At 34.8% G+C, this 14,205-nt stretch overlaps 2 protein-coding genes across 8 annotated transcripts in view; one reads left to right on the forward strand and one right to left on the reverse strand.

Annotated features, from left to right (window-relative positions):
- The window catches only part of LOC126771627 (stress-activated protein kinase JNK), a 112,332-nt gene extending 102,847 nt beyond the window's left edge, over positions 1–9,485 (reverse strand). For 4 of the 7 annotated variants that reach the window (XM_050491621.1, XM_050491619.1, XM_050491616.1 and 1 more), the window contains exon 1: positions 9,352–9,485. The gene's annotated coding sequence lies outside the window, so the exon portion shown is untranslated. The remainder of the gene's footprint in view (positions 1–9,351) is intronic. The other 3 variants (XM_050491622.1, XM_050491623.1, XM_050491620.1) reach the window with 1 other exon arrangement.
- Positions 9,486–9,751: 266 nt separating this feature from the next.
- LOC126771635 (RNA-binding protein lark) lies at positions 9,752–13,836 on the forward strand. Its single transcript, XM_050491632.1, has 5 exons — positions 9,752–9,924; positions 10,034–10,707; positions 10,967–11,238; positions 11,353–11,394; positions 13,380–13,836. The coding sequence occupies exons 2-5, from the start codon at positions 10,042–10,044 to the stop codon at positions 13,426–13,428; spliced, it is 1,029 nt and encodes a 342-aa protein (XP_050347589.1). The 5' UTR covers positions 9,752–9,924; positions 10,034–10,041; the 3' UTR covers positions 13,429–13,836.
- Positions 13,837–14,205: the final 369 nt, after the last annotated feature.

Here is a 14,205-nt window from a genome sequence, read left to right on the forward strand (position 1 = left end):
CATGCATTGGAATAGCGTGGTGGAATAGGCTCCAAACTTTTATGATGAGGAAAGTCCTTTGCCCAGCAGTGGGATATTTACGAAAAGTTACTTTTCATTAATGCGTATTAATAAACTAAACACAAATATGCGTCGTCGCGTTAACTTTAGTGTGTACAGCCCTATACAGAGAGTGTATATAAAATGTTAGGAGAACGTTGTAAATCTAAAATGGGTTGAGGGATGTTTTAAACGTCCCAATCTTCAGGGGCGCGTTTGATTTCATTGCCATCCTGAAAATAGACTACACATAAGAAAATAATTTATTGTTTTCGAAATAACATTTTTAATTACCTTTCTCACTGAACTCTTTATTTACTACTTTATAGAAAAACGTAACGATATACATATTTATGTGCATACTAGCTGCCTAGTCCGGCTGCGTACGGATGATGTAAGATTAGTTTTTTTTTTATCCTAGAACCTGAACATAGGTCCACTAACGAGTCCAAGCTAAACCACGCAGGGTATTTCCTTAAAATGTGTCCGTTTAGAAGGAATTCAGTGATACAAGTACACAAAAAATATATGTTAATTTTACAAAAATATATGTTAACATGACATACATTTTACTAATTACTCAAGATCGAAAATACTCTCCGCCGGCTTGTAAAACGCTGATCAAAGCAATTAGTTGAATGAAACTGCTTAAAAATTCAGTTAAACAATTTGATTCATGCATACTAACAGTTGAAGTTAAATTAAAGATTGAAGAAAAAACAGATTTCCTATACAACAATTGTTACATAAATATAAGCGCCCACAATCGATAATATGTATGAGAAAAGTTGCCGAAAACAGACGATACATAAATTTAATGTCATGTCATGAAAACAGACGATACAGAAATTTAATGTCATGTTATCAAAACTACGTATATACGTTCCTTTAGGGCATATCCGAAACCTGTGTCCCGGGCGAGGCGTACTTCCTGCAGCGGTGACGTCAAAGCGATCAATGGGCCTGACGTCGACACCCCCCTCTTCCCCCACCACGCCGCACAATAGCAGAGGGTAAGACGTCGTGGAATGCTCCACGAAATTATTCCTCAATAGCTTATTGATGTTTAGGTCTATTAAATTGTACTTAGCGAGTTGCTTGGTGTGTTTTCTCAGTGAAATAATTATACTTTTCAAGATGCTCGCCTCTATACTTAGAACTATTTAAATAATAACTGTACACTTACTACCATTATTTATGGTAGAAATCGCGAAATATTTTGGAAAGATTTTCAACGTATAAGTCGTTACCTAAACCTTCCCGAAACTGGATCACATCGATACAACAACGATTATTTTATGAGCATGTACTACTACATACTCATAAAATAATCATTGTATATGTTTATTGTATGAGTTACATACTCATAATAAAGTAATACAGCTGATAAAGAAACAAAGATAATGTGAGCGTCTTATATTTGAAAAATAGTAACCCAAGTCACCTTTCATTGTGGTGCTTCATTGCAGAAATTAAAATCATATGTAAATAACAACATGAGTCAAAGGAGACATTTTTTTCATCCGTTTTTTATTGATACTATTGACGTGACACGCGTGAATAATGTTCTCGATCAAATATATATATATGAAATTTGAATATTCTTCAATAAACTATTGGTTTGACCAAACTGACCGACATCTTTAAATGTAACCGGCCTTTAATCTATATCTTCCGATTTAGTATCTAATCAATACAAGCCCTTCAGTTGTAATCTTCTCAAACATATATTTATCGCGAGTTTTGTAACTATTTTTGAGTGAATTATATTTATCAAAAGCAGAAATGAATGGATAACACGTGAATCATAAACGAAGATAACGGGTTCAAGCCCAGGTAAGCACTGATTTTTTATGTGCTTAAATTTTGTTTATAATTATAAATCACGTGTTCGGCGTTGAATGAAAATATCGTGAGGACAGACACTTGAAGGTTATGTGTCTAATGAAAATCTGCACCAATCGAATCATGTGCATCTACCAACCCGCATTGTAGCAGTGGAGTTAAAGCTTCCAACCTTCTCAGAATATGAAGCGGGAGCCCAGCTTTAAATGCTAACACTTTACTTTTATATTTCTATCCATAAGGTCAAAGTATAATTAAGCCAGCAATCTGGAATTCTGTGATCAGACATGGAGGAGGCATTCTTAGACAGCATCACATGGAATGCAAGTAATTCAACCGCTGCACTGCTGTTGAGCTTAATAAACCTCAGAGGAAACGTGTGGTCTGACGTCTGACAGTCAAGTCTGACAAACTATACTTACTATATAACATAATCAGCATTTCTTACCAATTCGCTTTGATATATCAGTTCAAGCTTGTAAATATGATTTTTCTTAATATTTCCTTGTGATTTTATTTGGTTTTGGAACATCACAATTTTAAAAAATTTACTTTAACATACCTTGATTCGAAGCGGCGTGGTGTCGCTCAATGATCGGTATAAAATAAAAATCGCGATTCATTCAACTATTAACAACTTAATTAGCACGTAAATAATTAAAAATAACTACTGGCTACTTTAATCGCAAGAGGACATTGTAATAAATAATTCTGACGGCAATTAATTTAAACTAATAATAATAAAAAATTGTAAATCTTTACGTATGTGTGCAAATTTCTCTCCAATCTTAAGCATGAAATAATACAAAATACGAAAATCTTAAGCATGAAATAATACGAAATTCTGGAGACATTTAAAAATACTATTATTAATAGTTTTGGTAAACCTAAATCGGTACCTAATGGAATAGAAAATTGCCATCGTGTCGCAGGATCAAGGGAAGAAAAATATAAAAGTCAGAAAAATGATCCTGCTAGTATACATTTGAGTGGTTTTTTGTGAATATATATTGTGTAAGTATATATTTAATGATTTTTTTTACGGTTATAAAGCAAAATTATTTCTTTCGTATACTAAACATCCCACTGATAAGTGAACGTTTGTTCTCCTGCTATAGATGCGGTTTTGATTCCATTTAATCACGTCAACCCAGTGCATTTTTCCTGGATAAACATGATATCCTACAGATGTTCCAACGCAACCTGCGTTCCCACAATGCTTTCCTTCTCCGCCGATCACAAAGTGAATATGGTCGAATTTGAGCCCGCAAGTCGGGAAAGATTCACGTAAACAACCTATCAGACCATGTTATGCTTCTCAATTATTCGAATAACCATAAAGCCCTTGTCTTATTATTTTAACTTATATATTAAACACAAATATAAGTTAAGCAAGAGAGTAACTTTTGTATCATTAGTAACGTCATAAATAAAATAAGATAACCAGATTAAAAAGTCACATTCTCAAATTAAATAACAATTAGCATGCAATTAAGAATCATAATTGAAGGAGTACATACATTGTAAATAAATAGAATATCCCAATAACTTTTTTACTGGCTCGACCCGAAATTTGATTCCAAGGCCACGGGTTCTCCAGCTACATAAGCTAGCCACTAGACCAATGAGGCAACCGACGTCTAAATTCAATACACGCCAATACAAAACCGAGGCATTTGTCGATTCAATATAACATTAACCAGCTCGTGGTCCACTGCACGATGACAATAACGACTCGTGAACAGCGTAACAATGTCAAGGATAGAATTGGAAATATGGACACGTGCCAAGGATCCTTGAAGAATAGTGAATTTTATTTTACACGAATGGATAAAAAAAATATCAAAGAAAACTAGTGCAAAGTCAAAGACAACAAATAATCTGATCACTTTTTATCTTTGGCAGCACTTCTTATAATTAGAAGAACTTAGAAATAAGAAGAATTATTACAAGAACGTTCGAAACGAACCATTTATCATGAACGAAACGATTCATTAATGCGCTTGACACAGAATAAAATACCGTAGAAATGACATATGCTTCAATACATGATGATATGCCTTATGTGCAAACCTGTCAGGGTGTTTATTTTTATGTTATAGGTAGGCGGGCGGCCAAACGGGCCACCTGATGGTAAGTGATCCACCGTCCATAGACAATGACGATGTAAGAAATATTAAAATTTACTTACATCGCCAATGCGCCACTGACCTTGGGAACTAAGATGTTATATCCCTCGTGCATGTAGTCACACTTAACACCCTTCAAACCGAAACACAATATTACTATGTATTGCCGTCGAGCGGTGGAATGTAATGTAATTACAGGTACATTGGAGCACTTTGTCTTGCGACCTATTGGTTATTTCTTAAAATATCAATAGGTTTATTACTGGTGGTAGGGCTTTGAGCAAGCCCGTCTGGGTAGGTACCACCCACTCATCAGATATTCTACCGCAAAACAGCAATACTTGATATTGTTGTGTTCCGGTTTGAAGGGTGAGTGAGCCAGTGTAATTACAGGCACAAGGGACATAAAATCTTAGTTCCCAAGGTTGGTGGCGCATTGGCTATAAGCAATGGTTGACATTTCTTGCAATGCCAATGTCTAAGGGCGTTTGGTGACCACTTACCATCAGGTGGCCCATATGCTCGTCCACATTCCTATTCTATAAAAAAAAAATATATCAATGTCAATATAAGAGATGACATCTACTTAAAAAAAAACATAAAAAACAGGCTTTAAAATGTCAGAAAGTGCTCCTTTTTATAAGATTTTTCTTTCACATATGCATCTATATACTTTCAGCACAATTTTAGGATATAATATAGGGTTAAGATAACCTTCCGCTGTACTGACTGATATTAAATAAAGTACTAGAATCTGTAAAACAAGTATAGCAACCCTTTTTTGTTTTATAACGCGCTCGTATTTGCTTTGATCGACCGTACAAGACAATGTGTAGAGGATCTGTTTGATTATATATGCATAAACACGACACCTAACGCGAATCCATTCCATTTTCATTCAACGTCCATTCATTGTCATATTACGCAAGAGTTTTGGCCCCTAATAGAATAAGAATAATATGAGTATTTGACGGTCAACGCTTGGTGCGCTCTAATGGGAAGTATTGCGATACTTTCTGGTCAAAGCGATATCATTCCTAACTACCGTTCGTTATTGTAGCGTAAACAATATTTTTCAAACAATTATTTTTCATAATGAATATATTCAGTTTTACCAGCTGTATCGCCACTGCAGTTAATTGGACGCGTCGTTTAATTAATGGAGTATTTGACGCAATACCAGAGTTAGTAACTTTGTGTCGAGAAATGTTTTTCATGAAGCCGAAATTAAAATATTGGTATTTTATTGTCGCGATACTTAACTGTAGTGCGATATTAAGTGTGCAATTTGTAAGACGTTTCACGATTACGCTTAGGTTACTAACAACCTTAGTTATTATTATTAGAAATCCATGCAAATTTCAAATTTCTCGTGGACAAAATTCAAGTATTTCGTGGACGAATGCCAATTACATCTGTAGGACATTCTAAATTATATAAACTCGGTACTAGGGGCACGGAGCGCCCTTTTAACGTAGGCGTATCGAACGGTCTACCTCTCACTCACACATACCCCCTTCTTTCTCTAACCGATCGCGATATTTTAGTCCCTACGTAACTGTCACGGGAGCTTTTCACGACGGCCTTTTCATTGATGTCACTCGCAAGTAAGATAATAAGCCTATACAGGAGACGCGGCAATGTAAACGGAACACTACCTATAATGGACCAGGGTCGATCTAAATACGGGGCCGTGGTGACGTACAGGAAATATACAGACACATAGCTAAATTGCAAAGTATCATTCACGCGAGAACATTGATTTTGTAAACGCGTAACAATACGCAACTGGTTTTTGCACTTTCATTTAAGTGACCATTGTATTATTTATTACATTATTATATTCCTTGACGAACTTTGCTGACTATACTGTTTTCGACTGAACATTTTATTTGTCGCAATACATAATTATTTATAGAATAGGAAGGTGGACGAGCATATGGGCCGCCTGATGGTAAGTGGTCACCAAACGCCCTTAGACATTGGCATTGTAAGAAATGTCAACCATCGCTTATAGCCAATGCGCCACCAACCTTGGGAACTAAGATTTTATGTCCCTTGTGCCTGTAATACACTGGCACACACCATACACTGGCTCACTCACCCTTCAAACCGGAACACAACAATATCAAGTATTGCTGTTTTGCGGTAGAATATCTGATGAGTGGGTGGTACCTACCCAGACGAGCTTGCACAAAGCCCTACCACCAGTAGGTGTAATTAAGTGTATAATAGTTATTTACGTTACGTCGGAATATAATTTCGACAATATATCTATTTTAATTTATCTAAGTTGATTGGTTGTGGAAATATTAATATGTACCATAGAAACATTTCGTTCAAGAGTCCTATTGCGTAAGAGCTCACTTGTAAAATGTTTTAAAGCGACTAAAGTGTTATGCTATTTTGATGCGTATATCATTTAAATGTAATTATTATTATACTCAATGTCGCATATCACATTCTGATATTCTAGAATATAAATAATTTTTCGGATACTTTTTTAATTAGGATCTAAATATAAGTCTACATTTTAACCGGAAGTATAATGATTGATACTTTTGTACATTAAATCTTCAAATTTGAGTCAAATCTTCAATTCTGGAAGATATATTTAAAGGTATGGTATATATAAGTAATGTAAAATACATTAACGAAAGTGTTTTCAGGAGGTAAATAAATTTATATAAAATTTTATGTATGGCCGAAATGACATCTCAAGGCCAGATAATTTTGACGTATCCTTTTGAAAAAACAGTACAGTGAAAATATTACGAGATGCTTAGAGGTCATATCATGTGTATTATGTCAACGTCATCATGATCATTAAAACATATATGAAGAGGTATGACCGAAAACAATAACTTTTTATAAAATTACGAATGTGACATTATTTTTAATTTATTTTCGCATTTCGCATTCGAGGATACAATGGAGAGCCTAGTGGATAGATCAGATAGACTTCAAGATCGCGGGTTCAAATTCGTACTGACACGAAGTACTGACACTGCGTCTCATGTGCTTGGTTTCAACTTATACTAAATTGAGTGTGAACGAAAACATCGCAATGTTCGACGTAAGTTGAATTTATCATTAAAGTAGCAGTGTGGATAATAGACAAACACTCTTAATAACAGTTAATAATTATTACAAGCGAACAGGCATGGGTCGCTTCTGTTCAGATATTGTTACAATTCAGATATTGCTATTGTAAAGAATATGAATAATTCCTTTAACAACCAAACAACAAACAAATTATCGCCATTTTCAAATTGCTGATTTGAATTTTGATTCTATCAAGATTAAGCCTCGACTGAGTCTTAAGAATAAACTAAAAAATATATTATGATAATAAATACTATATTACGTAAAAAATGGCATTATTTAATAACATGTCCATTACAGTAACACTAACAGCCTGTGAATCTCCAACTGCTCCTCTCCCTTTTGAGGAGAAGGTTTGGACCTTATTCCACCACGCTGCTCCAATGCGCGTTGGTAGAATACACATGTGGCAGAATTTCAATGAAATTAGACACATGCAGGTTTACTCACGATGTTTTCCTTCACCGTCAAGCACGAGATGAATTATAATCACAAATTAAGCACATGAAAATTCAGTGGTGCTTGCCCAGGTTTGAACCCACGATCGTCGGTTAAAATTCACGCGTTCTAACCACTAGGCCATCTCGAAGAATGTCCATTACAGGACATTTAATTTGTGACAAGACGACTGGCATCAGTCACATGATAGTATTAATTACATTATGAACAACAAAACAAACAATAACCTTGCCATACATCACACAATGTCAAATAATGAAAGAGGAACATTTCTCTCAATCATAGACATTAACTGTACTTCTATAACTAAAGAACTAAGTTGTTATTATTTTAAACTTAAAAAAAATACATAATACACTGTTCTGAGAAACTTAATGTAGAAGCATTTTATACATTGAAAATTGTTATTGAAATATATCAATTTCGTTAAAAAGGAAAAATCATAATCAACAGTGTTTATCTCTTCCCTTCGTCACATACATTCCTATATCATGTATTATATAATTATATTTTATATAGGGATTGATAATGTTCCACAGCTCGACAGAGGCCTCAAGTCATAATATAAAGCTGACTACACTTAGTAAGTTTATTGACATAGCCCAAAGGATTAGTAAGATGAAGTGGCAATGGTCTGGACACATATGTCACAGAACCGACAACTATTGGAGTAGACGTGTTCTGGTGTAGAGACCAGGCCTTGATAAAAAGCATAGGACATTCTCCAGCTAGGTGGATATACACAAATATGGGTGGCAGGAATGTAGATTGAGTGCTGAAGATCGAGCTCAGTGGTGTGCCATTGGAGAGGCCTATGTCCAGCAGTGGACTATAAAAGGATGATGATGATGACACTTAGTAAGTTATTTAATATAAATAATTTAAGTTATTGTGAATATTGGTCAAAGTTTTTTTTTTTTTATATGTCCGGGATGGCAAATGACTCTACTCCACCTGATGGTAAGTGGTAGTAGAGTCCAAATGCGACGATATATTTGTAATAAAAGTCAATATATTTGTAATATTGTATGAGGATATATATTTGTAATGAGGTTTTGATTATTAACAGTAAGTTTTCAAATGTGTTCAAAAATATTGAAATCATTATTTATAAAAGTATCGGAACAAACTACAAATAACAAGTAATATATTGCAATATTTTTTTAAGGCTATTTAATAAATAATTTAGGCATTATGTATTTAAATCTGATCTAAATCTGATTAATGAAGGAAATTTTCAATTAGCTATAATTTCAAGTGTTCATTGAAATTTAGTGACACATGGTATAGCAAAGATGTATTATTTTAACTTAAGATAAAAGGTATAAAGGCTATGAGTAATCATTGTAGTAATAATTAATAATGATTAATTATATTTTATATTCTGACAGTTATCATTGATACATACTCAAAACATAGTGCTATGTATCAAACATATAAAACTTCATTGATTTTCATGAAATAAGATTTGTTAATTTTTTAAAAAACAATGCATATCATTCAAAGTCAAACTATTGCCCACGTTAGAAAATCGTAAACTCTAAACAAGTAGGATAAAGTTATTGATTAATAGATTAAGAACGAATAAGATTCGCCCGCGAGTTTTTAGAATGTTTTTTTTAATACATTTACGATTATTATAAACGTCAGAAATAGTAGTAATAAATTCATACGTGGTATTTAGTACTCGTAAGATAAATAACCGAGTATTCGAAGAAATTTGATCCATTTCGGCATTTGATATAAATTTAACCAAACAATATAAAATACTTACCGGTTACAGCAAAATCTGGTAAATATAGTAAATTTATATGTTCTATAAAATCACGAGTTCACAATTGTCCAATTAATTTCTATAATTTGGTGATAGTTTAATATTTTTTGTGTCGACTGTCGTCAAATGTCGGTCTTTGACATTTAATTTAATGTTGCCAGTTTCTAGGTGTAGGAGGAATTAGTTTAAGAATGTTTTTAAGCATTTTTTGTAAACTAAAACCAAGAAATAAAAGAAATATAAAGTGAAGGAGTTTTTACCATACGATATAATTATTATATATTATTAAAATCCAGACTAGATATTATAAAATTAAATTACTATGGTTGGTACTGTTTCGTTTGGCTATGGTATAATGTTTTCGTACATTCATTTTCATTCGTGAATCCGTATTTGACAAACCGTTCAGTAACCTCTTTCCGCTAGGTGCCTTCATAGAATATAGAATGCCGAGTTGGACGCCATTTTGTTGCTGATTTATAAGTGTATTGTGCGCAGAAGGTTTTCTGTGATAATATCGTGTAATTTTCGTATTATTAGTGTTTTTTAGTGACATATAAGTTTCAAAAATAGGTAAGTATATTTGTTTTTATCCGATATCGATTAACAAACATCCGTCGGTAGTAAAAACTTTGGCATGGACGCTGCTGACTCATTTCGTGAAATTATGTATGCGTTTCAGAATCTAAAATGCCGGGCGCCGGTACTTTCAAAATCTTCGTCGGGAACCTTTCCGATAAAACGACGGACGCCGATCTCAGACCGCTGTTTGAAAAGTTCGGTACGGTCGTAGAATGCGATATCGTCAGAAATTACGGTTTCGTACACATGGAAAATGAACAAGTCGGACGCGAAGCCATTCAGAACCTTAACGGAGAGATAGTTCATGGACAGGCGATCAAAATAGAAGCGGCCAAGAGCCGAAAGGCGCCGTCGACGCCGACCACTAAAATATTCGTCGGTAACCTAACGGACAAGACGCGCGCGCCCGAAGTCCGCGAGCTGTTTCAGAAGTTCGGCACGGTCGTCGAGTGCGATATCGTTCGTAACTACGGCTTCGTACACTTGGACGCGTCGGGCGATGTGAATGAGGCTATCAAAGAGCTGAACGGTATGATGGTGGACGGGCAGCCCATGAAGGTGCAGCTCTCCACGAGCCGCGTCCGTCAGCGACCGGGCATGGGCGATCCGGAACAGTGTTACCGCTGCGGGCGCGGCGGGCACTGGTCCAAGGAGTGCCCCAAGGCGCTGGGGCCCGACCGCAACGGTTTCCGCGATCGAGCGTTTGGCCGCGACCCGTACCCCCCACCGCCGCCGCCGCCGTTCCTCCGCGATCGCATGATGGGAGGATTTGGGGTAACGCGCTCTCCTTTACTTTACACGTAACGTCGGTTCACGTCGCATCAATAATGCCGAGCGAGGGCACTCCGCACGCGGTTCCTATTCCTCGGCCGACACGATCGCTGCGGGCTCGATGATGCTACATTAGCTTCCCAAATTCTATTCTTATTACGTTATTTGATACGTTCGGAAATATTTGATATATTTATTACAATAGATGATATACTTGATAACTAAATTATTTGTATGTTAAATCTTTATTTGTTGATGACAGGATCCTTATGATGGGTACTATGATAGAGCTCGATTTGGTGAGAGTCCTCGTGACTTATTCGAGCGACGCTATCCAGTCGGAGCTTCCAGGGGACTAGACATGGGTGCGTCGCGTGCGCGAGGTGACTTCGTGTCACCACCCTTGCGCAGAGAGCCCATGCCACCCATGCCTAACTTACCACCCATGCGGAGCAGTATGGGTTCAATGAGATCCTCCTATGATGCTATGTACAGCCGAAGAAGTCCCCCACGAGGACCACAGATGTCGCGAGGGTAAGAGATTCCTCTAATAGTAATTGTTTTCTGAGTATTTTGTTTGCTGAATAAATAAACTAACTTAATCATGTGTAAATCAATGGTACTTAATTTCTATATTTATAATTTCAGGATGTATGAAGACTTTAGCAGAGACACATTTGATGACAGAAGGTAGGTTTTCATATCTTCATTATTATTATAACATTTTAAATATAATAACATTCCATATGTACTTAAAAACAACAAATTTCTAGCAGATGGGTCTCCTGATGATAATTTATCATAGGTCCCATAGTCAATGGCTCCATAGATAACAATTGTTTGTACTGTCAATGTACTATCATAAAATATTATATATCATGTGCCTGTAATAATAAACCGGCTCACATACAGTTTAAACCTGTAAGACAAGAATATCAATTGACACTATTTGAAGTGTCTATATAAAGGGAGCCCTGTATTTACTATGACTTGTATAATAAAACTTAAAGAAAAACCCTTAATTTAGAATAAATGAATAATAACAATTATCATGGGTGACTTGGAAATTATTTTTACATTTAAGCTTGTTTCATAGAAGGGAAATATATCTTACATTATTTGAATAACGATCAAACATCTAAATGTAGTGTAGTGTTGCTATACTAGTATTGATAGCCAAACAGTTCATCACAATAGACGATTGTTTAAGGAATTAGTTATTTCATTTAGTCTTAAAACGTTGAGAAATTATCTTAAGGATATAGTCTACTAAAACAATTTTTATATGATTAGTATAAAAAAGAACTTTATAGTATTAATGTTAGTTAAAACGATATTACTAAGCCCAATGCATTTCTTTTTTTTTAACATTGACACTTTCACTTTTGACATTGGATATGTCTCACACATTATATGTGACCTCCATAATAAAACATATTTATCAGCTTACTAACTTTGCAGATACATATTGCTTTGTTGTTTTCTTTCAAATGACGAATTACTGATGAGAGAAAAAAATACTTTGGTTTTACTTTTAATTCTTCATAATTCAATATAAAAATTTCGTTCTGAGTATAAATTTCATCCCCACTGGTGACTACAAGCTTATAGTTTGCTAACTTAAATATAAATGAATGTTTCTTTGGTCCCATTTCTCTGTAGAGTAGAGAACATTTGTTAAATTATTGTAGTGTGTACTTCCATGACTTTATTTAATGTTTCATATAAGTGCTACACAAACAATCATGAGCCATGGAACCTTTATAATTTGGTCATCAATAAAAATACATGACACTCCACCTCATGGTTTTTCTGATTGATTGATATGAATATTTTAGATACTAGCTTATATCTCACATTTTGTATTTAACTTTTTACATACATTTGTATTATATATGTAAAATGAATGTACAAATTATCCGATCAAATATTTTACAAAGTAATTAAAGAGAGTTTTTTTTTTAAACCACTTATGATGAAATTTTAACCTTATAACAATGTCTTAATTTCTAGTTAGGTGTCAGATTGTCTGCAAATTCCGATTATATTATCACTGGACGGCGTTGTTTTCACTTTATATAAATCGCAATTAACGTCAAGTCTATCAAATAATTAATATCCTGGGACATTTTTCACACACGGCCATCTGATCCCAAATTAAGCTTGTACAGAACTTGTGCGATGGAAACCAGACCACTGATATACTACATATACTACTTTTTTTTTCTAAATACATACTTATATAGATAATTATACCCAGACTCAGGACAAACAGACATGTTCATGCACACAAATGTCTGTCCTGGGTGGGTATCGAACCCACAACCTTCGGCGTGAAAGGTATCTACCAACCACGCCAACCGGCTCGTCAATAATAAATAAATAAATTAATTCGCATTATTATACACAGATGACTACCTAAAAATTACATGTGAGAAGTTATGTGTTGTCAATTGTGAGCATATATTTCGAGGAAAGTTTTGTTTTATTCACTTTTCAAACATGAGAGTTTGTTTAGGTCACACATATATTAAAATAAATACAAATAATACGTAACACTTAAATAATATGCATTGAATTCTATGTCAACAACATCTTTACAATTTTTATTATTAAAACTATGTAGAAAGTTCGCATAGTAACAAAACTAAATGTAAATTTTCTTTTGTTCGCAGGCCGGGTATGCGTGGTCCGTCGCCTTCCAGAAGATATGCGCCTTATTGATATAGAAGAGAAGAATTGACTTGTGTTGACTAGAATTAATTTGACAGTCCAAGGAATCACTACAGTGGAGCTAATACGAATATTTTTCCTTTCCATTGTCAAACATACATATATATGTTTATAATTTACATTTTATACTTACTCTGCTCTTTCGTTTCAAGACGAATATGTAATATATTTAATATACATATGGATTGAAAGTATATTTTTAACTCTTAAATAAGGTGAGACTACATACATTAGAAAATCTAAAAAATATACCCGCTAGCTCCACAGACAGAGGACAATATAATAGTTAAGTGACTGACTTGCAACAGAAATATATGTAGTATTTTTTATGGCTGCGTTCATGGTCGAATCGTGATGAGGAGCGTGTAAATAGTTTAATAATAAATTACTCTTTAAGTATTATTGTTTTTTTATTAATAATTATGTCCTCCAGACCGATTTCGGCCACGGCGGTCAATCTCAAAAGAGATTTGCCAACTGTGTAAGAGATATTATAGTGCACAAGTGTTCAGGCGCAGTACCAACAGCTTTACGTGCTTTCCGAGGCACGGGAGTGTACACACTTCCAGACTCCGGGCTGCTACCCAATAATTTTTTATCGGCACGACCTGGGAATTGAACCCAGGACGTACAGGTCTGCGGCTTTACATCAAGCCACTAGACCAACGCGGCAGTCAGTTTTTTTTTATTATGTAAGTATTGAATTGTGAGAGAAGTGTTCCTATAATGTGATAATGGTCCAATATTAAAATACAATCTAGAACTCCC

This window comes from Nymphalis io, chromosome 11 (genome assembly GCF_905147045.1).
Source record: "Nymphalis io chromosome 11, ilAglIoxx1.1, whole genome shotgun sequence".
NCBI lineage: Eukaryota > Metazoa > Arthropoda > Insecta > Lepidoptera > Nymphalidae > Nymphalis > Nymphalis io.

What these genes read in the sequence shown, in the direction of transcription:
- LOC126771635 (XM_050491632.1), top strand. Translation starts at nt 10,042, where the DNA reads ATGCCGGGCGCCGGTACTTTCAAAATCTTCGTCGGGAACCTTTCCGAT. An exon ending in GCATGATGGGAGGATTTGGG is followed by an intron (nt 10,708 to 10,966) that starts GTAACGCGCTCT and finishes TGTTGATGACAG; the next exon opens with GATCCTTATGATGGGTACTA. An exon ending in GGACCACAGATGTCGCGAGG is followed by an intron (nt 11,239 to 11,352) that starts GTAAGAGATTCC and finishes TTATAATTTCAG; the next exon opens with GATGTATGAAGACTTTAGCA.